General features: G+C 38.6%; 1 protein-coding gene across 2 annotated transcripts in view; it reads left to right on the forward strand.

The window, feature by feature from the left end:
- Positions 1-18,425, forward strand: part of PRKG1 (protein kinase cGMP-dependent 1) — a 1,213,342-nt gene extending 1,194,917 nt beyond the window's left edge. For both annotated transcript variants that reach the window (XM_038744169.1, XM_038744170.1), the window contains 6 exons: positions 3,919-4,060; positions 7,693-7,856; positions 10,222-10,344; positions 10,443-10,505; positions 14,295-14,361; positions 15,028-18,425. In XM_038744169.1, coding sequence (XP_038600097.1) covers positions 3,919-4,060; positions 7,693-7,856; positions 10,222-10,344; positions 10,443-10,505; positions 14,295-14,361; positions 15,028-15,126 — 658 coding nt within the window. In that variant the 3' untranslated portion in view covers positions 15,127-18,425. The remainder of the gene's footprint in view (positions 1-3,918; positions 4,061-7,692; positions 7,857-10,221; positions 10,345-10,442; positions 10,506-14,294; positions 14,362-15,027) is intronic.
- The last annotated feature ends 4,375 nt before the right edge of the window (positions 18,426-22,800 follow it).

The raw sequence follows: 22,800 nt of genomic DNA on the forward strand, positions 1-22,800 counted from the left end.
ATAGAGAGCGGGGTGTTCTGAGGGAGATGTGCCCGTGGTGTTGCTATGGGTCGGAAATGACTCGACGGCATAAGACAAGAAAGACAAATACCAATAGTGTTATTGTTATTATTATTACTATTAGAGAAGCAGCATGGCTCAGTGGAAAGAGCCCGGGCTTTGGAGTCGGGATTCATGGGTTCAAATCCCGGCTCTGCCAATTGTCAGCTGTGTGAATTTGGGCAAGTCACTTAACTTCTCTGGGCCTCAGTTCCCTCATCTGGAAAATGAGGATGAAGACTGTGAGCCCCCCGTGGGACAACCTGATCACCTTGTAACCGCCAAGTGCTTAGAACAGTGCTTTGCACATAGTAAGTGCTTAATAAATGTCATTATTATTATTATTATTATTGTTACCCTATGAATTCACACTGAAGTGCTATTAATTTCCTTTTCCAGCCATAGAGCTGTTAACTAAATTGGCTGTAATACCCACACTGAAATACTGCATAAACATGGTCCATACGAACCATGTATATATATATATATATATATATATATATATATATATACATACACATTTGTCTGACTTCGGGGTGTATTTCAAGCCATGCAGAATGATTCCCAATTAAACTCCTGGATGAAATTGTGGAAGGTCTATACCAAGAGTCGGTTTAAAGAAAGAATCCACTTCCCTCAGGCCCAGATTTTCTCTTGGGGAACCCTGTCAGATCTTGGGGTGCACCTAATTTACAAAATGTGATAGTAAAGATCAATTAATCAGTCAATGTCATTTATTAAGTGCCTACTGTATGCAGAACACTGTATTAGGTGCTTGGGAGAATACGCTGAGAAGAGTAGGTAGACCTGATCCCTGCCCTGAAGGAGCTTCCAATTTAGTGGTCTATATGGTAATAATAATTTTGGCATTTGTTAAGTGCTTACTATCTGCCAGACACTTAACTAGGTGCTGGGGTGGACCCAAGTAAATTGGGTTGGACACAGTCCCGGTCCCATGTAGGGCTCAGAGCCTCAATCCCCATTTTACAAATGAGGTAATAGAGGCCCAGAGAAGTTAAATGAGATGCCCAAGGACACACAGCAGGCACATGGCAGAGCTGAGATTAGAAACCATGACCTTCTGACTCCCACGTTTGTGCTCTATCCACTACACCATGCAATGAGAAAAGGGAATGTGACAATGTGTTAAGATGGCATAGGCATGCTTTGCAGCATGAATCTGAGGCTAAGACTTGTACTCTGGAATTCATTCTCCCTGCTTCTACCACCGCTTCAGTGCTGTTCCACTGTGGCACTGTCACTTGAGATATCTGGGCTTCCCAGCACTCCAAAGAACAGAGAGTGGTTCAGCGTAGAGTGGGGAGGAACCGCCCCATTCAGATTGCCAGTATTCTCATGTGCAGTGTGGAGGTTCAGTTCTGAGTCCCCTTCTATTCTCCATATATACCTACTCCCTTGGATATCTCATTCACTCCCATGGCTTCAACAGATGACTCCCAAAGCTATGTCTCCAGGCCTGATCCTTCTCCATCTCTGCAGTCTTGTATTTCCTCCTGCCTTCAAAACATCTCTAATTGGCCAACACCTCAAATTTAACATGTCCAAAACAGAACTCCTCATCTTCTCAACCAAACCTTGTCCTCCCTATGACTTTCCCCATCACTGTAGATATCTTCTCTGTCTCACATGAGAATCAGCGTAACAGTAGGGAGAGAATGGAACTGGGAGTTAGAGGACCTGGGTTCTAAACCTGCTTCTGCCACTCATCTTCTATGTGATCCTGGGCAAGTCACTTAACTCCTCATAGGGACGTCTTCATTATCATTATTTTTTTTTTAATGGCGTTTGTTAGGTGCTTACCATATGCCAGGCACTGTACGAAGCACTGGGATGAAGACAAACTATCCAGGTTGGACACATGTGAGGCTCACAGTCTTAATCCCCATTTTACAGATGAGGTAACTGAGGTACAGAGAAGTTAAGGGTCTTGTCCAAGGTCACACAGCAGGCAAGTGGTACAACTGGGATTAGAACCCAGGTCCTTTGATTGCTAGGTCCTTGTTCTTTCCATTATGCCATGCTGCTTCGGTACTATTCATACACTTCGGCTTCTTACACCTTCGTATTTCAGGATGCACACAAAAACAAAAGAATGTTTCCCCAGATATTTCCAGGTAATTGGAGTCAAAGTATGTTTTTTGATGTGACTGTTCCAAAAAAATGTAATAGTGCGGGTTTTTCCGTAACTTCTGGCCTTTTCAAGTTCAGTTCAGGGATTAATCACTATTTCTTAGTAGCAGTTATTTGATATTTGTAACGTCCTTTGTTCTCAATAGTCTATTGTCACCAATAAAGTTTAAATTATTCCATGATTATAGATACGTTTATTATGTTTTAATATTTCAATCAAACTGTGATTATTTCCCCTGTAATACTGGTGTCTACTGCCCTCTAGCGAAAGAAAGATAAAATTGCTTTAGCCTTAGCTATCAAAATACATTCCCGCCTTTCATTGATTTAATTGAAATGACACTGCTGTCAGAACATAATTGTGATCTCAAGAAGCTCCCTAGTGAATGAGTTATTTGTTAGCCAATTTTCTAAAATGGTAATAAAGCAAGAATGAAAGTGTTTTATGCTAAATCTCAGATTGTCACTTCTAATTTTCATAGTAATTTGTCATTTCTTCCTCTTTCAAAATCAGCCTCTCACTCCCTAATTTTGTAGTTTATTCATGATCTCAGTAAATTATGAACCAAATTCATAAATTTATAAAAATAATACTTTGCAGTAAAAACTGGTTATTGAAAATGTTGGATTTATGCTTTTTGTTAAACCGTAATTCAGTTTTGGGTTTGGAGGAGTCCAATTCAATTAAATAATCAGGCATACGCCTTCAATTTCACAAATAAATGCACACTTGCCTTTTCCAGATATATTCATTTGCTGTTTCTGGTGTCCTGGGTAAGTGTGTAATGAAATGTACTGGGTCACAGATATTGCAATAATTTAATGAAGGCAATGCTGATTCAGCGCTTAGAACAGTGCTTGGCCCATAGTAAGCGTTTAACAAATACCATTATTATTATTATTGTTTTACCTACTCTATTATAGTTAAGTAGTTATCTAACTTATAGGCTGGCTGTTTAGGTTGGAAACAATACCCAAATAGACTTTTCCCTTTTAGTGTTAAGATAAAATATATGCAGATTAAACGCAATCCCTGTCCCACACCAGGCTCACAGTATAAGAGATGGGAGAACAAATACCTAACCAAGGAGACCAAGGCACAGAGAAGTTAAGTGACCTGCCCAAAGTCACCCAGCCGTTAAGTGGCAGAGCCAGGCCTCCTGACTTCTAGACGTGTGCTCTTTCTACAGGCCTTCCGGCCTCTCCAGTTAGATCGATAGCTCAGCTTGGATTCCCATATGAGTAAAACATTTAAATATTAAGAAAATGATCAGTGAATTACTCCTCATTTTAAAAATACGTATTACAAATCTGTAACATCTGCCAAAGACATAGCTACTCATAGTTAATGTTACCCACTTGTAAGGTCTGAAAATGTAAATCCCCATCCACATTAGACTCATCTTCAGTCGTCTCAAAAATAAACCACCTCTAACAAACTTCATAATATGAACTGAAATACGATTCTATCACACCTCTCCTGTTTTCCTTTGTGCCTTTATTCAGCCAAGGAGTAGATATATGAAAGTCTACAAATATAGATGTCTTGACAATTAAAACACATCGTGCAAGTTAGATGTAACCTGCCCCCAAGGCTTTCATTACAGAGCAAACCTTAATAAGTCGTTATACTTGACTTGCATCAAGATTGTTTTTTAAGCCCCCTAGACTCCCATAAGGAGCTGAATCATCTTTGTGCACCTCATCAGTTTATCTTCTGTTTTCCAGAGGTTCATTTGAAGATTCTACAACTAGATTTTATACAGCGTGTGTGGTAGAAGCCTTTGCCTATCTGCATTCCAAAGGAATCATCTATAGGGACCTCAAGCCAGAAAACCTGATTCTAGATCACCGAGGTTATGCCAAACTGGTGAGTTCAAGATGAATGCGCGTCTTCCACCCTTAATTTATAAACCTCAGTATGAACCCGTCTTAAAAAGACAGATTCCCAGATCTGAGGTTAAAAAAAGCCTTCAGTTTTAAAATCGTTATATTCAATCGTATTTATTGAGCGCTTACTGTGTGCAGAGCACTGTACTAAGTTATATACACTCTCAATTCATAATTGCAATTTATAATTAAGGTTTTTTAGTCAATGATCAATTATTCATAGAATAATTAAACAAATCCAAGCCGGAGAGCCGTCTACATTCCCAGTGTAGCATGCTGCATCATTTAGCCCTATAAATGTTACCTCTCTCCACAATCAATCAATCAATCAATCGTATTTATTGAGCACTTACTGTGTGCAGAGCACTGTACTAAGCGCTTGGGAAGTACAAGTTGGCAACATATAGAGACAGTCCCTACCCAACAGTGGGCTCACAGTCTAGAAGGGGGAGACAGAGAACAAAACCAAACATATTAACAAAATAAAATAGAATAGATATGTACAAGTAAAATAAATAAATAAAAAATAGAGTAATAAATATGTACAAACATATATACATATATACAGGTGCTGTGGGGAAGGGAAGGAGGTAAGACCGGGGGGATGGACAGGGGGACGAGGGTGTTTATACAAATACTTGTTGCATAAAGAAGTATTTAAGAAGACATTAAAAAAAAGGTAGATGCTAAACTGAGCATGTGTGTTATTCGATAGTCAACTACAGAGACCCTCTCCTCATCTTTTTCAAAAGTCACTTGTTTTATGTCACTTAATTTGTGATTTATGAAAGTCTCATTCACAAAGTGGTATGCCCTTAAAACAGACTACCTGATCCACTGCCAATTAAACATTTTGGCTAATCCAGCCTTCCTTAATAAATCCACAGACAGGTTCAGCTCCTCCAGTTTATTCCTTCCCCAAATTTTGTTTTGCAATTGTGTATTAATATTGCCTATTGATATTTAGTAAAATGAAGGGTAGAATTAAATCACATGTTTCACAATAGCACTTACCTATCATTTAGAGCTTTATTAAAATCAATTGTCTCAGTGGCAAAGTCCGTATAAAGAAGAAACAGTGGATTTTCTGAAGGTATAAAAGGTGGAAGGTGGAGGGTGAAGGTGGAAGCAGCATGGCTTAGTGGAAAGAGCACGGTTTTGGGAGTCAGAAGTCTTGGGTTCTAATCCCAACTTTGCCATTTATCTCCTGTGTCACCTTGGGCAAGTCACTTAACTTCTCTGGGCCTTAGTTCCCTCATCTGTAAAATGGGGATTAAGACTGTGAGCCCCACATGGGAAAACCTTCTGTCTACCCCAGTGCTTAGAACAGTGCTATGGCACATAGTAAGTGCTTAACAAATGCTATTAATATTATTATTATTCTCATAAAATTATATTTTCACTAACTGAAATATCTTTTGGGAGAATTTCACTCTATGACTAACTGCCATACAGTTGTCACCTTGTAACCTCCCCAGCGCTTAGAACAGTGCTTTGCACATAGTAAGCGCTTAATAATTGTCATCATCATTATTATTATTACTACCAACAGCTCCTTCAAAAGTGGCTTTTTTATGTTGCTCTTTTGAGTACTCTTGCACTTGTGCATTTCAAACCTGAAAATAATTTATTCCCAAGACATCAGTGGGCTTCAGCAAGTATTCATTCAATCATATTTATTGAGTGCTTACTGTGTGCAGATCACTGTACTAAGCAAGTATAGAAGCTACAAAACAATTCACAGAATTATTTAGAGGTATCGTAGAATTTCCTTAGTCTTCCTACTTGAGCTTACTACACTGAATGTCCCAAACCCACAACACACAATTTCTAAAATAGAACATATTTACAACATTTATTTCTTCATTTTACAAGAATTTAAAATGTTAAACAGTTGTAAATAACTTATTGAGAAGCAGCATGACCTAGTAAATAGAGCACAGGACTGGAAGTCAGAAGGACCTGGGTTCTAATCTTAACTCTGCCCTTGTTTGCTGTGTGACCTTGGGCAAGTCACATAACTTCTTGTACCTCAATTACCTCATCTGTAAAATGAGTATTAATACTGTGAGCAACCTGATTAACTTGTATCTACTCCAGCACTTAATACAGTGCCTGGCACACAGGAAGCGCTTTACAAATACCATAAGAAAATAAAAACCATAATTATTATTTTATAGTGTTTTTGAGAAAAATTCCTCAAAGCACTTCACAAACATTTGGTTCCCGATCCAAGACTGAGATCCTAAGAGGTTTAATAATTCCAGCAGTGAATTAAATAAATCAGTGATAGTTCTGAGAAAAGAAACAAATTCACAATATACTGGCCCACAACTCCAAAGTTCATCCTAAGGAATATTTCCATCCTAATAACAGTGTTATTGCTGTGAATAAATACATAAGAAAACAGGCAAATGCAATAAAATGTATTAGTCTGAAGGATGGTAGAATTAGAGCAGAACAACAATAGAATGGGATTTCAATGCCTATGTTCAGTGTGAGGAGAAAAAAAGATAGGTACTCAGTAAAGTCAACAACTAAAGGGGAATGAGAGGAGCAAATTCCTATGCACTGAAAATGGTAAGTATTCAATAAATGCAATTGATTGAATGATTAATAATAATAATAATAATGAGGGTATTTGTTAAGCACTTACTATGTGCAAAGCACTGTTCTAAGCACTGGGGGGATACAAGGTGATCAGGTTGTTCCACGTGGGGCACACAGTCTTAATCCCCATTTTACAGATGAGGTAACTGAGGCACAGAGAAGTTAAGTGGCTTGCCCAAGGTCACACAGCTAAGTGGCAGAGTTAGGATTTGAACCCATGACCTCTGACTCCCAAGCCCATGCTCTTTCCACTGTTATGCTGTTTCTCATGATTGATTTAGGAAAATAAAGCACTTTTGCTTAGCAGCAATGAGAAATATGGCACTGTTCAGATTGCAGCCAGTTTTCCTCCAGTCTTCATTTTCCTCTTTATTACTGTTCCAAAAGGAACTTCATTATTCTAAGTGCATTCAAAGAATGTCTGTACTCTTCAGTGAAGCCTCATGGGGTTTATATGAAGAGTTTTATCATAATTAGCCAACTGGAAAAGTTTTGATCTTCACCATTCTCTCATTTTTCTTCAAAGGTTTCATATTACACATTTTTCATTAATAAAATAGGTATGTAATATTCAGTATAGTGAATAATTTTGCATCATCCTCCACATTCCTCCATTCAAGATTCCCAAAGAGAAACATTTACTTCTGTTCTGATTTACTACTCTTCTTATTTTACTTGTACATGTTTACTATTCTATTTATTTTGTTAATGATATGCACATAGCTATAATTCTATTTGTTCTGACCATTTTGACACCCGTCTACATGGTTTGTTTTGTTGTCTGTCTCCCCCTTCTAGACTGTGAGCCCATTGTTGGGTAGGGACCGTCTCTATATATTGCCAACTTGTACTTCCCTAGCACTTAGAACAGTGCTCTACACACAGTAAGCGCTCAATAGATACGATTGGATGAATGAATGAATGAATGAATAAACTCTCTAAGAAATGTCCTTACATGCTCATGAATCATCTTTTACCTCTCCGCTGATTTTTTTTTCAAAGGTTGATTTTGGCTTTGCAAAGAAAATAGGATTTGGAAAGAAAACATGGACTTTTTGTGGGACTCCTGAATATGTAGCCCCGGAGATCATTCTGAATAAAGGTCATGATATTTCAGCAGACTACTGGTCACTGGGAATCTTAATGTATGAACTCCTGACTGGCAGGTATGACCATTGAAATAGGACCTACTGATAAAAATAGAAATCACTAAATACATTTATCTTTGTCCCTTTGACTTAGACACTTCCAATATAGCATAGTCCCTATATAGTGTGAGTCAGAGTTCCCTTTGGTTAACTAGCCCTAGAGATTATCAAATGCCCCAGTGCTCTAGACATTGAAGAAATCAGGCAAGCAACTAAACTGAAATCAACAAGCTCTTCCTGTTCTTTCGTTTGCATATTCTTCATTGAGAGATTTGTGTTTGTAGGAAAACTGCAGCTAAATAATTGTATCCTTTCTATCTGGTAGCAGGATACCAATAAGGAAGACATTAATGCGGGATAAATTGTGATAAATGTTGTGGTACCATTGTTTGAGTCCCCATCACAATTTTTAAACCTTGATGAAGAAATGCAGCATGCACAAATTCCACTGTTAATTCTAATCGCTATCATTTGCCAAGCAGAAGCACTTGCATTGGAGAGCTTGAAGATAATATAAGACTGTGAGCTGTAGCAAACCTCAATTTTATTTTAAAATCTCACTGTTGGCAGGGGATGACTTTTTTGGTGGGAGGGCCTTCATTGGAGAGTGACACAGAGGAAAGCAAGAAGTGTTAAATAGGTAGAAAAAGGACTGAAAGGGAAGTCAGGTCAATTGCCTAGCTGGCTCTGTAACTGACAAAATCAGAGAGTTACCGCTTTCAACTGCCAATCATTTCCAATCTGGTCCTTTGGAAAGAGCAATTCTCTTGGTCACAAAGGAAGTAGTTTAGAGAATAGGGTATAGTGTGCTAGGAACAGAATTGATATTTGCAGAAGAGGAAGCCCCTAATTTATCCTTTAGCCAGGAGCCACAGGGCATAATGTTTCCACGGGGGCCTAGAAGTCAGAGGAAATGGGTCTAATCCTCCCTCTGCCACTTGTCTGCCATTTGATGTTGGGCAAGTCACTTAACTTCTCTATGCCTCAGTTCTCTCATTTGCAAAATGAGGATTCACCACCTGCTCTGCTTATTACCTGGGACCTGGTGGAACTTAATTATCTTGAATCTACCCCAGCACTTAGTACCGTGCTTGGCACATAGTAAGCACTTAACAAATATTATTATTATTATTTCTATTATTATTATGCTTCTTTGGAGTACTTGCCAGGCAAACCAAGCCATGATCTGTACTTTTAGCCACCAAGAGGAATCATTAGTACTTTGAGGAGATGGACAGATTCCTTCAATAGGGAAAAAAAGAGTAATAGTTCCAGTGGCATTTAATTCCATTCCTTTTTGATCTTTGACTATGAAAGGACAGTCGCCCAGCAGAGTATACATGATGGGGAGGCCAGATGTACAATGATGTCCGGGCCACATTCCTATTTGGGAAGGGTGGTATATCTTCTACCTCGAGATATAGCCTTACTTGAGGGTTCTGAGTGGAATTATGGATGGAGTGGAATTAGCATAGGTGAATGAAGAGTTCGTGACCCTAATGCACGTGGATCGCTGAATTTATGGATAATAATAACAATAATGATGGTCTTCATTAAGCACTTACTATGTGCCATTCACCATGCTCGATGCTGGAGTAGATATAAGGAAATCTTACATTTTATGTATCAGGGAACTGAGGCACACAGAAGAGGATCCTGAAAAAGAGTCTGAGAAGGAGCAGTCAGAAAAAAAGGAGAACCAAGAGAGGATAGTATTAGTGAAGCTAAGGTTGGTTAAAGTTTCAAGGAGAAAGAGGTGATCCCACGGTGTCTAAGGTAGCTGTGTGGTCTAGAAGGATTAGGGTAGAGTAGAAGGTGTCAGATTCATTGAGAAGAAGGTCATTGGTTACCTTAGAGAGGGCTGGTTTTGTGCAGTGAAGGGGGCAGAAACTAGATTGGAGGAGATCAAGAAGAGAACTGGAGGAGAGGAATTGGAGACAGCAAGTGTTAACTACAATATAACAGAGTTGGTAGATGTGATCCCTTCCCACAAGAAGCTCACAGACTAGAGGAGACAGACATTCAAATAAATTACAGATAGGGAAAATAGGAGAAAATCAGGAAATGTAAATAACTGTGGGGGTGGGGGGTGAGATGAATAGCAAAATGTTTCAGGTTTATAAACCCAAGTGCATAGGCGATTGTTGACTATAGAATGTACAATATCGAAGTGCTCCCCACATGACTTTCCCTCAGTAACATAATCTTTTCATATGAAGGAAAACAATAAGCACAAACATTTGTAATATGTATAATTCATTTAATTATATAATGATATAGCATATATGTACAATGAATGTACCCTTCATTGGGGTTTTTGTCACCAGATGTGAATCACCTTTTCTCTTTTTTATTTTTATTTTTATTATTTCTGTTTATAAAGCCCACCTTTCTCAGGCCCAGATCCCATGAAGACCTATAACATTATATTGAGAGGAATTGACATGATAGAATTTCCAAAGAAGATTGCTAAAAATGCTGCTAATTTAATTAAAAAACTATGCAGGTATGTCTTTTGCCCACTCATTTTTTCTTTATTGTCATTTGCAAAGTGACATAGTAAAAAAAAAATGTGGTTTACCAATTTGATCATTCTGTTCACAGGGATAACCCATCAGAAAGATTAGGGAACTTGAAAAATGGCGTGAAAGACATCCAAAAGCACAAGTAAGTGCTCTTCACTCTACAATAAGACTGATCTATAACATACTTCAATATTTAATTCTTTAAAATATGCTTATTTCTTAAATCAAGTGATTTTCCTTTGGAGTATAAAGCAGGAGAATATAAGGAGACTGGAATTTACTTGATTTGCGACAGAGAGATGAATTAGATGATGCTTTGCAATCCTTCTAGCCCTGAGAGTCTCTGGTTTGACCTGGGGGCAGGTACTGTTTGCTTTCAGATTGGGCGATTGGATGAATCTTAAGTTTCCAGCTACAATTTTTCCCTATAAAAGGCTGGGATGAGAAAAAGGTATTTGAATGTTCTCACCCTTCAGTCAATCAATCAATCAATGGTATTTGTTTAGCACTTGTTATGTGCAGAGTACTGTGATAAACACTGGGGAGGGTACAATAGAAAAAAGTTGTTAAACATGTTTCCTACCCACGATGAGATTACAAACTAGAGGGGGTGACAGAGTCTCTCCTTCCTGAGATGCCTATTAATTAGTGATTTTGGTTGAAGGCCATGGGATACTTGTTATGATTATGAGTGTTTGAAATATTGTGCAAGATAGAACAGTGAAGAAGCGAATTTGATGGCTATATTGATTTCCTAAAATATATATATATGCATACATACATACATGTGTATGTGTGTGAGAAGCAGCATGGCCTAGTTGAAAGCCCACCTGCCTGGGAGTCAGAGGACCTGGGTTTTAAACCCAGCTCCACCATTTGTCTGCTGTGTGACCTTGGACAAGTCACTTAACTTCTCTGTTACCTCATCTGTAAAATGGAGGTTAAGACTGTGAGCTCCACATGGGATACTGACTGTGTCCAACTGGATTAGCTTGTATCTATCCCAGCACTTGGTAGTGTTCCTGGCACATAGTAAGTGCTTAACAAATACTATTAAAAATATATATATGTATATATGTACATATATAGATAAACAAACTCCCCTTGCACTGATTTTCATGCCCTTCCTTGACAGGGTTCTGGGCTCCCTGGAGACAATGATTGATTCGTTTCAATTCTGCAATTAGATCCCCTGCTGAGACTGAAAAAAGGAGGTTGAGAGAAGGGATTGATCTACCAGTTTGCTTAGGGTTCAAATCTTCCTGGAGCAAGTGGGTTTCTGGAAAGGGTTTTTAGGGTGGAACAATTCATTTTGACCTGAGTCTTCTTGGGGCAGATCTATCACTATATAAGCAAGAGATCTCCCATGTAGCATTATACCTACCGTTGTTTAACGAAGCCCACATAAACAAGAGACCACCCAGTGCAGGTCCAGTGAATTTAAAGCCCAAAATACTAGTCCTGCCTTAGAGCCCAGGAGCCCAATGCCAATCTATTCTGACACCATACAACTGGAGTGGGGAAGATATCAACACATCACCTCATCCAGTCCCCTGCCTCCAAACTGTTCAGGATAGATGGGTCCTGAGTTAGTTTCTTAGAGCTTGTCAGTGATAAAAAAAATTCCACTGATGTAGCAAAATGTAAGCTACTTATTTTTTGAGTCTATTTCTTCTTGTTTCATTTTCACCTGGAGAACTGGACAGCTTCCTCCTCATAAAACCCTGCGTAGACTTTGAAGACAGCTATTTCATCTATCAGTAGTATTTTCTGACAACATATTGTGTGCACTTTGATACCTCAGCTTCACAACATTTACAGAAATATCCTTATACTCTACTATTTCTCCTCCCTGTATTTTATTTTAATGACTTTCTCCACCTGAGGACCACAATCTCCTTTGATTTTATTATTATTATTATTATTATTATTATTATTATTATTACTATCATTATTATCATATTTGATAGGTGCTTTTAAGTGCTGACTCTGGGTCATGCACTGTACTGAGCACTGGGGTATGTACAAATTTAACCCCCATATTCAGTCCATCACTAAATCCTGTGGTTCCAACTTCACAACAGCGCTAAAATCTGCCCTTTCCTCTCTATCCAAACTGCTACCATGTTAATCCTACCTCACCTTAATTACTACATCAGCCTCCCTTCCTCCTACCACTCCCCACTCCCATCCATACTTCACTCCTCTGCCCGGATCAGTTTTCTACAGAAATGTTCAGAACCTGTTTCCCCACTCCTTAAGAAACTCCAGTGATTGCCCATCCACCTCCACAAAGAACAAAAACTCCTTGCCATTGGCTTTAAAGCAGTCAATCACCTTGCCCCCTGCTACTTCACCTCACTACTCTCCGACTACAGCCCAGCCTGCTTACTTCACTCCTCTAATGCTAAACTTCTTTCTCACCGTGCCTCTATCTCATCAATCTCTCAGCAGACCCCTCGCCCACATCCTGCCTCTGGCCTGGAATGCCCTTCCTCCTCAAATCTCTCCCCACCTTTAAAGCCTTTTTAAAGGCACATATCCTCCAAGAGGCATTCTCTAAGCCCTCCTTTCTTCTTCTCCCATTCCCTTTGCATCAACCTGATTTCCTCCCTTTACTTTTCCCCCATCCCAGCCCCACAGCACTTATATAAATTTCTGTAATTCATTTATTTATATTAATGTCTGTCTCCCCCTCTAGACTGTAAGCTCATTGTGGGTAGGGAATGTGTCTGTTTATTGTTATACTGTACTTTCCCAAGAGCTTAGTACAGTGCTTTACATACAGTAAGTGCTCAATAAATACATCTGAATGGATGGATGGGTGGTTGAATGAATGAATGAAGTTAATCAGGTTGGACATAGCCCCTCTCCCACGTGGGGCTCACATTCTGGGGTTATGTCTATCATGCCTGTTGCATTGTACTTTCCCAGGCATTTATAACAGTTTTCTGCACAGAGTAAGTGTTAAATAAATGCCATTAAATGATTGATTGACTGATCATTTGCATGGTACTCAACTAAGTACTTGGGAAAGTACAATAGAGTTAGAAGATGCAATCATCTCTTACCTTATCTTCACCAGGCAAAGCACTTCAATTGACTTTTACTTTTCCAGAAGGGACATATTCCAGTATTTCTATACTTTGTTTAAAGTCCGCTGACTAATACCGGACACAGTAGCAAGGGTCTGACCAGTGCAGCTTACTGATTAATGATTATTTTCTGACTCCTGCATGTCATGCTCTTTTGGATGCAATTTGGAACTTGTTGACAGTTCTGCATTTCTGAATCGTTTTCCGCTTAGAGTCTCATACGATTCTGGAGTCTTTTTCTGTTTTTTTTGTGTCTGTTCCATTTTCCTCATTCTATGCTTGTGCTTGTTGTTTTTTTAGTTCCTAAATGCACAACCTGACACACTGCCTTAAAGAGTTTCATTTTATTTTTCAGGACCATTTTTCCAACCTATTTAAATCACTTTTCCAATAGTTTGAGGATATTAATCGTACCTATTTGGCACAATCCTACTAATGTTCGACAGGCACTCAATATTATGTTTGCCCTGTGCAGACTTGGATAAAAATAATCTATTTATTTATGTCATTGAAAAAAGTATATCACACACCAAAAAACACTGTGACTCCAGTGCATAATATTCCAAATCTTGGGAATTATCGTCCTCTTTACATTATACCCTAATTTTATTTTAATTAACCTTTTTGTTATGCAAAATAATACTTTAAAACATGCATTTCAACTGGATTTGGAAATTTTTATCCTGAAGCAATTATACAAAAAAGTCTATTAAAATATAAGGAATGAAAATATATGTTCAGTCAACTGTACTTGTCATCTGTGTCATTCTGCAAGTGCTATAATGGGACATTTATGGTAAAGATAATCTGCCCTGAGTGCTATTTCCTCTTTCTAGATGGTTTGAAGGCTTCAACTGGGAAGGCTTGAGAAAAGGCACTCTGACACCTCCAATAATACCAAGTGTAAGTGGACTTTCCAGTATGGAATCACGTCATACAAGTTACTGGGTTTATGACTTCAGTTAAATGTCTGAGGATCTTTAATAAAATCTGAGTCTCAAAAAAATTTGAATAATTACTGTTCCTAGTCAAAAGGTCCCTGGACTTTGAAATGTAATTCAAACATGTTTTCTTCTGAACAAAATGTCTGCAGCTTTAATGCTTTAATATCTAGAACAATGAAAACACCATCCACTTCCACGGAGATATATATGTTGGTCCATTAGGTGTTAACTGTAAGAAAATGAGTGAGGTAAGAAATTGTGGGCAGGAAGTTGTAACTGGCACCAGTGAAATTTCCTAAAATCAACTTGCTAGAAATCCTCCTCAAATGACCCATATTACTGATATTTGCCATCTGGGGGAGTTATTTCTGACTTGGAAAACAGATGCAGGACAAGCGCCAACTTCTTTTTGCCCTTAGCTTTTCTTTTTATCCTCTAGTTCCCACCTGCTGATAGTGCGCTCTACCCAGTCTTTCCTAATCAAAGTTCATTGCAAAGCTTGTTCCTTGAGTTTTGTGAATAACATGAAAGACAGATGCTCCCAGACCAAAATGTTGCCCTTTTTGAGAGTCCAGCAGAAGGCATATGGCTAAAAGTGAGTCACGTAGCTCTCTTTGTTTGCCAGGTTGCATCTCCTACAGACACAAGCAATTTTGACAGTTTCCCTGAGGACAACGACGAACCACCACCTGACGACAATTCGGGATGGGATATAGACTTTTAATGTATTTCTCTTACCTGCTTCTGCCTTGCTGAAGACAGCTTTATGGAGACAGAGCTGCCAGCAAACCCGAAGGAATTGGGAAGGATTAGTACTCGGGGTCACCATGATGCCTTGATTGATGCTGCTCCAGTAACTACAGTGGCATTAGGACTTATTGCTTAGATGACTCTAGTGCTCTTTACATGTTTTATGTTTGAACTTAAAATAGCAGTTGGCATGGTGGTCCTGAAACAAAGCCTTTTCACCAGTAAAGAAATATGTTTTCTATCACTGCAATGACCTTGCTCTGCTCCAATTTTAATTTGAAAGATTAACTAGTGTAAGAAACACTTATGGTAAATCCAGTATAGTGGTTTGTACCTTGAAGCTAGAATTACCAGTAGGATCAAATAATAATGTATTGGGTACTGTAGTTTTCTATGGTACAGAAACCGGGCTACTCCCACTCTTCAAAGTGAGTGTGCAGGGTCTTTTACTTCAGGCCAGTGTATATATCAAAGAGGACCACAACACTTTTGGTCAGAGCTCATTTCAAACCAGAGCTAGAGGTTATATTATTTTTTCCAGCAGTGTTCATGATGAGACTGAATGTTTCCTTTTATTTCTGGCAGATTTTTAAAACTAAAATGATAAAAGCACAACTGCTGAGAACTGTCCTGGCAGGCATGTATCCGTTCTTTCGGAGGACTGAAAATGCAGTGCATGTCTGTTTGTTCGTTTGTTTGGGGTTTTTGTCCCCTTTCAGTACAAGTATGTGATTGGAAGAAAATAGCTACTCATAAAACCATTTCACTCTTAAAATTACATTGCGCTTAAAGAATGGTCCTGGAAATAGATTGATAGCAGCTAGTCAGCTTTGTTTATTACCAATAAACCCTCAAACTGGGGCATAAAGTGATTTTCATTTTTTCAGGTCCCTAGGGGGAATGAAAGAAGGCCCATTAAAAAAAAACTCTATAGGTGCTATGAATATCCTTCATTGTAAACGTCAATGCTTGACCAGCCAACTCAATTTTCAACCATTTCATAAGTATGTAGCCAGAGAAGAAATAGTTTCCACTGAGCCTATTAAACCAAACATTTGTCAGAACTTACTTTTCCTTCCCAGGAGCTTGTAGTCTAGGGTGATGCGAATTGGGCCTTTGGAGCTTCTCTTTCATCAAATTCCATACCCTGAAGTCATGGACTGAACAGCAAGCTCCCTTTAAAGATGAGGGCATTCTCCAGTATAAGGACTGAAAAACTGTAGCTATCCCAAAGCATAGGATGGGATAGGCGCCTGGCTTACCATCTAACATGGTCTGAGTCCATGACCATCAGGGGAGGGAGGAACAGGGGAAGACGGCATGGGATGATTTGATCCAACATATTCCCCTTAGGTCACCATAAATTATAATTAAGCAATCTAGACCTGTCCTCTCTAAATCTACCAACAAGGAAAGACTGGGCAAAAGTTTTAGAACCAGACTTTGTTTTTCACAGGCCAAAACACTAATTTCTCAGTTATTTCAGTTGAATCCTTTGGCTAATTAACATGAACCATTTTCATTCAAAATTGTTCTCAGGCACAGAATAGGAAGGGTCCTTTTGTATGCCTCTTGTTTGAGATACAGTGTTAGACACTTATGAAGTGATATATATATATATATATTCTGAATCTGGTATTATAGGAAGGAAAGCCCATATGGGGAAAATCTACTTAATGGAAGGCATTCAGCTAAGTATTGTGGATACACTGTATATACTGTATACCCATCAAAAATAAAATGTAGCAATTTATTCTAGAACCTCTGTTGCCTATTCATGTTGCAACCATGATTACGGAGTATATGGAGAACCAACCCATTAAAATAAACTGTGGTATGTCACAATCTGTGGGTTAATTGGTTGTGTTGCAGACTGCTTTCAAATTGTAATGGCATATTTTTCTCAAAACATCATGGTCTCATGAATATCTGAATATCTGAAATACCTTTTCCAGAGGAAAAGACAAATGAGCTTATTTAAATATAATAGAAACCTCTTTGACCTTCTTATTCAACCTGAAGGGACATACTTTTAGGGTGTAAAATCTGGAAATATGTTTAAGGCTTTTTTGTCTCCTTCCAGTGTCTAGATTGGCCTGCACTCCATGGGTGGAGTTAAAGACCTCCACTCACCCACTACCCAGGAGATAACCTGCCTAATGTGGTAGGTTTGAATGGTCTAGATCATACAAGACCTTCTAAAGTCCACAATTCTGGACACTGATTCAGTTTTCTGAGATTTCTCTATTTTCTATATGCCTGACAATGTCATCTTCATTGTAAGCTTAGCGGATGGGATAGAAACAAAAATAAAACATGCCAATTTGTTGGAGAGAATCAAAACCATTAGCATTAAAGCTTTTTTACTAAGTTCAAATAAGCAGATCTTCACCCAGTCAAATTCACTCCTCATTAGTAAATTGCAGGTTATTGAAGGAAACCCAGACAGTACCCAGATGGCCTGAGTTATTGTAGCTATTGACTAAAGGGGAAGCACCAAAATGTTATTTTCTAGCCCTTACTGTGATTTTCACTGGGTAAGTATCCCAGTGCAGGCCCAAGGGAGCTAGGAAATGCCCTCAATCTAATGAACAGCACCCACAAAGTGATTGGGGCTCTCAAACCCCAACTGGGGCAACTTTGGGGTTCTCTGGGATTACCCCAAGTGATTCCATCAGGTCTAGGACACCTAGGGAATCTGCTGCTGACTTAATTGGTTGGATGAATGGGGTATCTGCTTCAAGCTGGACTTTCCCTGGTGTCTCCGATCAGTTCTGAGTCACACCTTCAGGATCACCAAAGGACCTCGGGGCAGCCTTGTTTCCTCCAACCTTTGTGGAGTCATTGGTAAACCCCCAGACCCAATTCCCCACCAGAGAGGAGTTTTGGACTAAGAGGGACTGACCCTACTTAGTGTGGCAGTCTCCACCCACCTGACATGATCTCAGTGTCATGTCAAGACCAGCAGCTTAATCTTGGTGATGACTTGGATAATGGCTACCCAGAGGTAGCTACAATTCAGCAAATAGGTGTGGGGCCTCATCTTCTGTGTAATGGCTATTGGAAAATGCTACATTTACAAATGAGGAATGACTTTGGCCCTGGGAGAATTGGACTTGTTATGACTAAGATTTTCTTTATATTCATTAGAATTTGAAATAAACGAAATGATTGTCTGAGAAAGGGCATCTTGCTCTACTACCAAGCCATCCTCATTTTACAGCATCCGGAAGGTCTCCATTCACTGCAGAAGCAGTGAGGCTTAGTGGTCCAGGGAGCTGGAGGACCTGGGTTCTAATCCCAGCTCTGCCATTTGTTTGCTGTGTGACCTTAGGCAAGTCACTTAACTTCTCTGTGCCTCAGTTACCTCATCTGTAAAATAGGAATTAAATCCTCTTCCCTCCAATTGAGACTGTGAGCTTCAGGTGGGATAAGGACTGTGACCAACCAGATTATCTTGTATCTACCCCACACTTGGTACAGTACTGGCACATAGGAAGCATTTAACAAGTACCATTAAAAAAAAAAAAGGTGTCTCAGTTGGCTTCGCTTTCACAGACTCCTAAGATTTTTCACTGAGGCGAAATGGAACAAAATGATTGACCCAAGGTAGCTGTTAATTATTTCTGTGATTTATTATTGCATTTTTTTTCCATTTCACATGTGGTATTGCGTTATGGCTTCTGAAGCAATCATTGAAAAAGAATAACATCTATCAGGAACTATTAATAGAGAACAAGTGTAACATCTACATTATTTTAAACATTTTAAGCATGTAACCTAAGGATGTAAATATTGTCTGAATGCAGACACTAGACACTAGGGCTAAACGATCATGGACATCTTCATAAAGTACATATCCCCTTATTAGTTTTGCATTTTTTTTCATGGCCTCTGTTTTTAAACTTGAGTAAATATGTGGCTAATCAGCAGGGGGAGTGGAACTTGCTTAATTTGTTAACTGGCTTTCCTGGTCGCCATCAGAGACACGAGGGTTTTCCATGTGGAGTTTCCTCATTCTCAGTAATACTGGTGAAATGCTTGGGGGAAAGCTATTGTGGTAGTTTGAGTGAATGGAAAACTTTAGAGAAAGGAACTATTTCACACACACAAAAAAATGCTCTGTTATATTTTATATTTATTAGTGTCTACTTTGTCCTTGTGATACAGGTGATGACATCTGGTCCACGTGGCATGTACTGATATCGGTTTGTTTTGATTCTTTATCTCCTTTATGGGTCTATTTTGAATAAAGTGTTATGTTATTACTTACAAATGAAGAGGTACCTGATTTACAGATAAAGTGATATCCATTCATTTACTTCAGTTGATTATGTTGTTTATGTGAGTCTCCCTTTAAAGGAGTGGACTGATGGCATAGTTACACTTAGAGAGGTTAGCTAACCGTAAATAAAACAAGAGGGTGAGGAACTGTGTTCAAAAGGTACGGATGATGAGTAGCCGATTTTTTCCATGCTTCATTCTCCATAGCAGATTTTTATTTCACAATAGGACCACAAACAAATATTTATGTAAATAGATATTTTCGTGTTGATATTTTGTGGTACATATATAACTTTTTTTAGAGTTCCATGGCATTATTATTTCATTTTCTTCTTTGTACTGTGCAACGTTTTTAGGTCCAAGTAGACTTGAATTAATGTCACAATTGTCAGTATTATTGAAATTTATGTCAACCGTACTGTTCTTCATCTGTCCCATAGTTTAGACCATGATCTGGCTATTTGGCATTGTTGCAAGTGCCTTAAATTCATGGCATCCTATAAAAAAATACAAATTTGGTGTTATGCTGCATGACAAAGACAAACACACCTCAAAATGTTGTCCTTTCTTAGCTTGCTGCGTTTTACAGTTCTTTCTGCTGACAATTTATAAGCCTTTATTATATAATATTGATGAACTACAGAAATGATAAAGTTGTTCTATTTCTGTTAAATGTACCAGAGCTGTGTATCTGTTAATGAGATACAGCGTCATTTCTGTGAAATGTATAAATGTATGTGCAGGTCAAATTAATATATGACATACTATCAGTCTGTAGACAGGTATTCCTGTTTTGCTAAACTGTGCAGATTCACTGAAAATATTGTGCAGTAAAGTTCAAACATATCATATTTTTAGACACCATTAAAATGTTCCACACCCAATAGAGAAAAGATCCATAAACAACTGCAATTTAAAACAAAGCAAAGCCTACACCTTAACCTGAAACAGTGACTGCAAAAGTACCCTGGTGCAACACTCAAAAAAAAAAAACCCAAAACAAAACAGGATGAGTGCTTTCTCTGAGTTCTTAATATGCAAATAATTTCAGAGGCAAACTCCTTAAATGCCTAAAAATCTGGATGTTGAAAGTGTTATTAATCCTCTCCTCCTGTAACTGTCCACTGCATAAATAGACATAGCTCTGAGACTTTGACAGAGTCTCAAATGTGTTGGACTTTATGAGTAAAGGGAAATTTATTTTAACATTGCCTAACAAATACACTCCAGTTAGTGCTGTTTTTACACTGGTTGGTTGGTTTGTATTCTTATGGTTATGATTCTTGGATTGTCATTTCACAGTGTGTTCTACATGAGTCGTTCTTTTCTTTTGTCAAAATACAACACCTGTCATGAATGGTCATAGGCCACTCACACTCTTTTGATGTAGATTCAAACTGTTCTTTTTTCACGACTTTAACTGCTTTTGATTTGCTCTGTATTTTCCTGCAGCTGTAATTGCCGAGTGCCTGTTGTATACTTTATAGAGTTGAAATAAAAAAAAAACAATTACTTTTGAACAGAGTTGAGATGTTTTCTTCCAGGTAAAGTTCCGGGCTGAATGGGATCTGAAAACCAAGTTGGAACTGGTTCCGTTTAATGAATGTGTTAGCCCTGAAGCAAGGGTGTGAGAGGCCCCTTATCTTACATAGACCCCATAGATGAGGTTCTTCATTCATTCATTCAATCGTATTTATCCAGTGCTCACTGTATGCAGAACTCTGTACTAAGCGCTTGGAAAGTGCAGTTTAGCAACATATAGAAACAATCCCTGCACACAATGGGCTCACAGTCTAGAAGTGGGGAGGCAGACATCAAAACAAGTAAACATGCATCAATAGCATCAATATAAATAGAATTATAGATATATACACATCAAATTTTATATAACTAATGCTTGGGTTAGTAGTACTGGGATATAACTAATACTGGGATTAGTAGTAATAGTATTCATTGTGTGCTTATTGTGAGGAAATCATTACATTAAGAAATGGAAAAAATACACAGTTGGAAAACTAGCCAACTAACTTTTCCTTGTTCTCCCCCATTCTCACTATTTTTCACTCCTTCCTATCTCCCACCCACCTACACACTCTTTCACTCATTATCAACAATACTATCCCTTAAGTTTCAGCTATTTCTTTCTGCCTTCTCATTTCCAGTTCGCCTGCATGTTTTCAGATGGGCACAAGGAAATAAATCCCTCTACTCACATAATAAATGTTCACCAATTGATATAGGAACCAATATGGTGGGGGACTGGAAAGTATTGCAAAGATGTTTTAGCAGTGGAGTAGCTCTCTGTTGAGAGAAGCAGGTTTGTCCAGGGGAGGGGAGGAGTTGAGAGTCTGGCTCTCTTCTCCAGTGCTTAAAACAGTGCTTTGCACATAGTAAGCGCTTAACAAATACCAACATTATTATTATTATTATTCGCCAGCAGCTAAGAGCAAAATTTAGAGAGGAAGTAAGATGGTGAGGAAAGGAGAAGAGATTTAGGACAGGGAGCAGAAACCATCATTGGGTTCCTGTCAGAACATAAGCTTTTTTACAAACCTTTGAACAGAATCATCTCTCCTTCATCTCAGCCTAGTGGAAAGAGCACAAGCCTGGAAGACAAAGGATCTGGGTTCCAATCCCATCTCTGCCACTTGCCTGCTGTGTATCCTTGGGTAAGTCACTTAATCTCTCTATGCCACCATTTCCTCATCTGGAAAATGGGATTAAATATCTCTCTCTTCTTTAGACTGTTAACCGTGAGTTGAACAGAAACCAGATTCTACTGATGAGTCTGTATCCTCCCTAGTGCTTAGTACAGTGCTTGCCACACAATAAGCACTTAGCAAATACTACTATTGTTATGATTATTATTAATAATTATTATTAGTGTTGGTAATTGTAATGACAAGAAGAATTATTCTCCCACACCTGTTCTCCACAAATTTAGGTGCCTATCAGGGAACTATGTGCAAATAAAATTCTCCTTGCCTGATGACATACCTAGAAAGTGAACAACAGCACTAATAAAGTGGCAGTCGGCACGGTTTTGTTCTAATTCCATCAATCAGTGGTATTTATTGAGTGCTTACTGTGTGCAGAGCACTGAATTAATTCCATCTGAAGGGTTGTTTCTTCAGAAGTGAGCTACTGGGGCTAAAGCATTAACCGTCTGAGGAGTAAAGGTTTCATTAACCAGAAGAGTTGTCAGACTTGCTCGCTTCATTTTCCTTTGAAAAGCTACTTTGATAAAATGGTTAAACTCTGTTTAATTATATTTTCATCCTAAAACCCAAATCAATCAACTAGGTAAAATAGGTTGCATTCCTCATTAATGCAAGGAGGTTGTCCAGAAATGTGCTTGATATTT

Source organism: Tachyglossus aculeatus, chromosome 3, assembly GCF_015852505.1.
Source record: "Tachyglossus aculeatus isolate mTacAcu1 chromosome 3, mTacAcu1.pri, whole genome shotgun sequence".
In the NCBI taxonomy this organism is placed as follows: domain Eukaryota; kingdom Metazoa; phylum Chordata; class Mammalia; order Monotremata; family Tachyglossidae; genus Tachyglossus; species Tachyglossus aculeatus.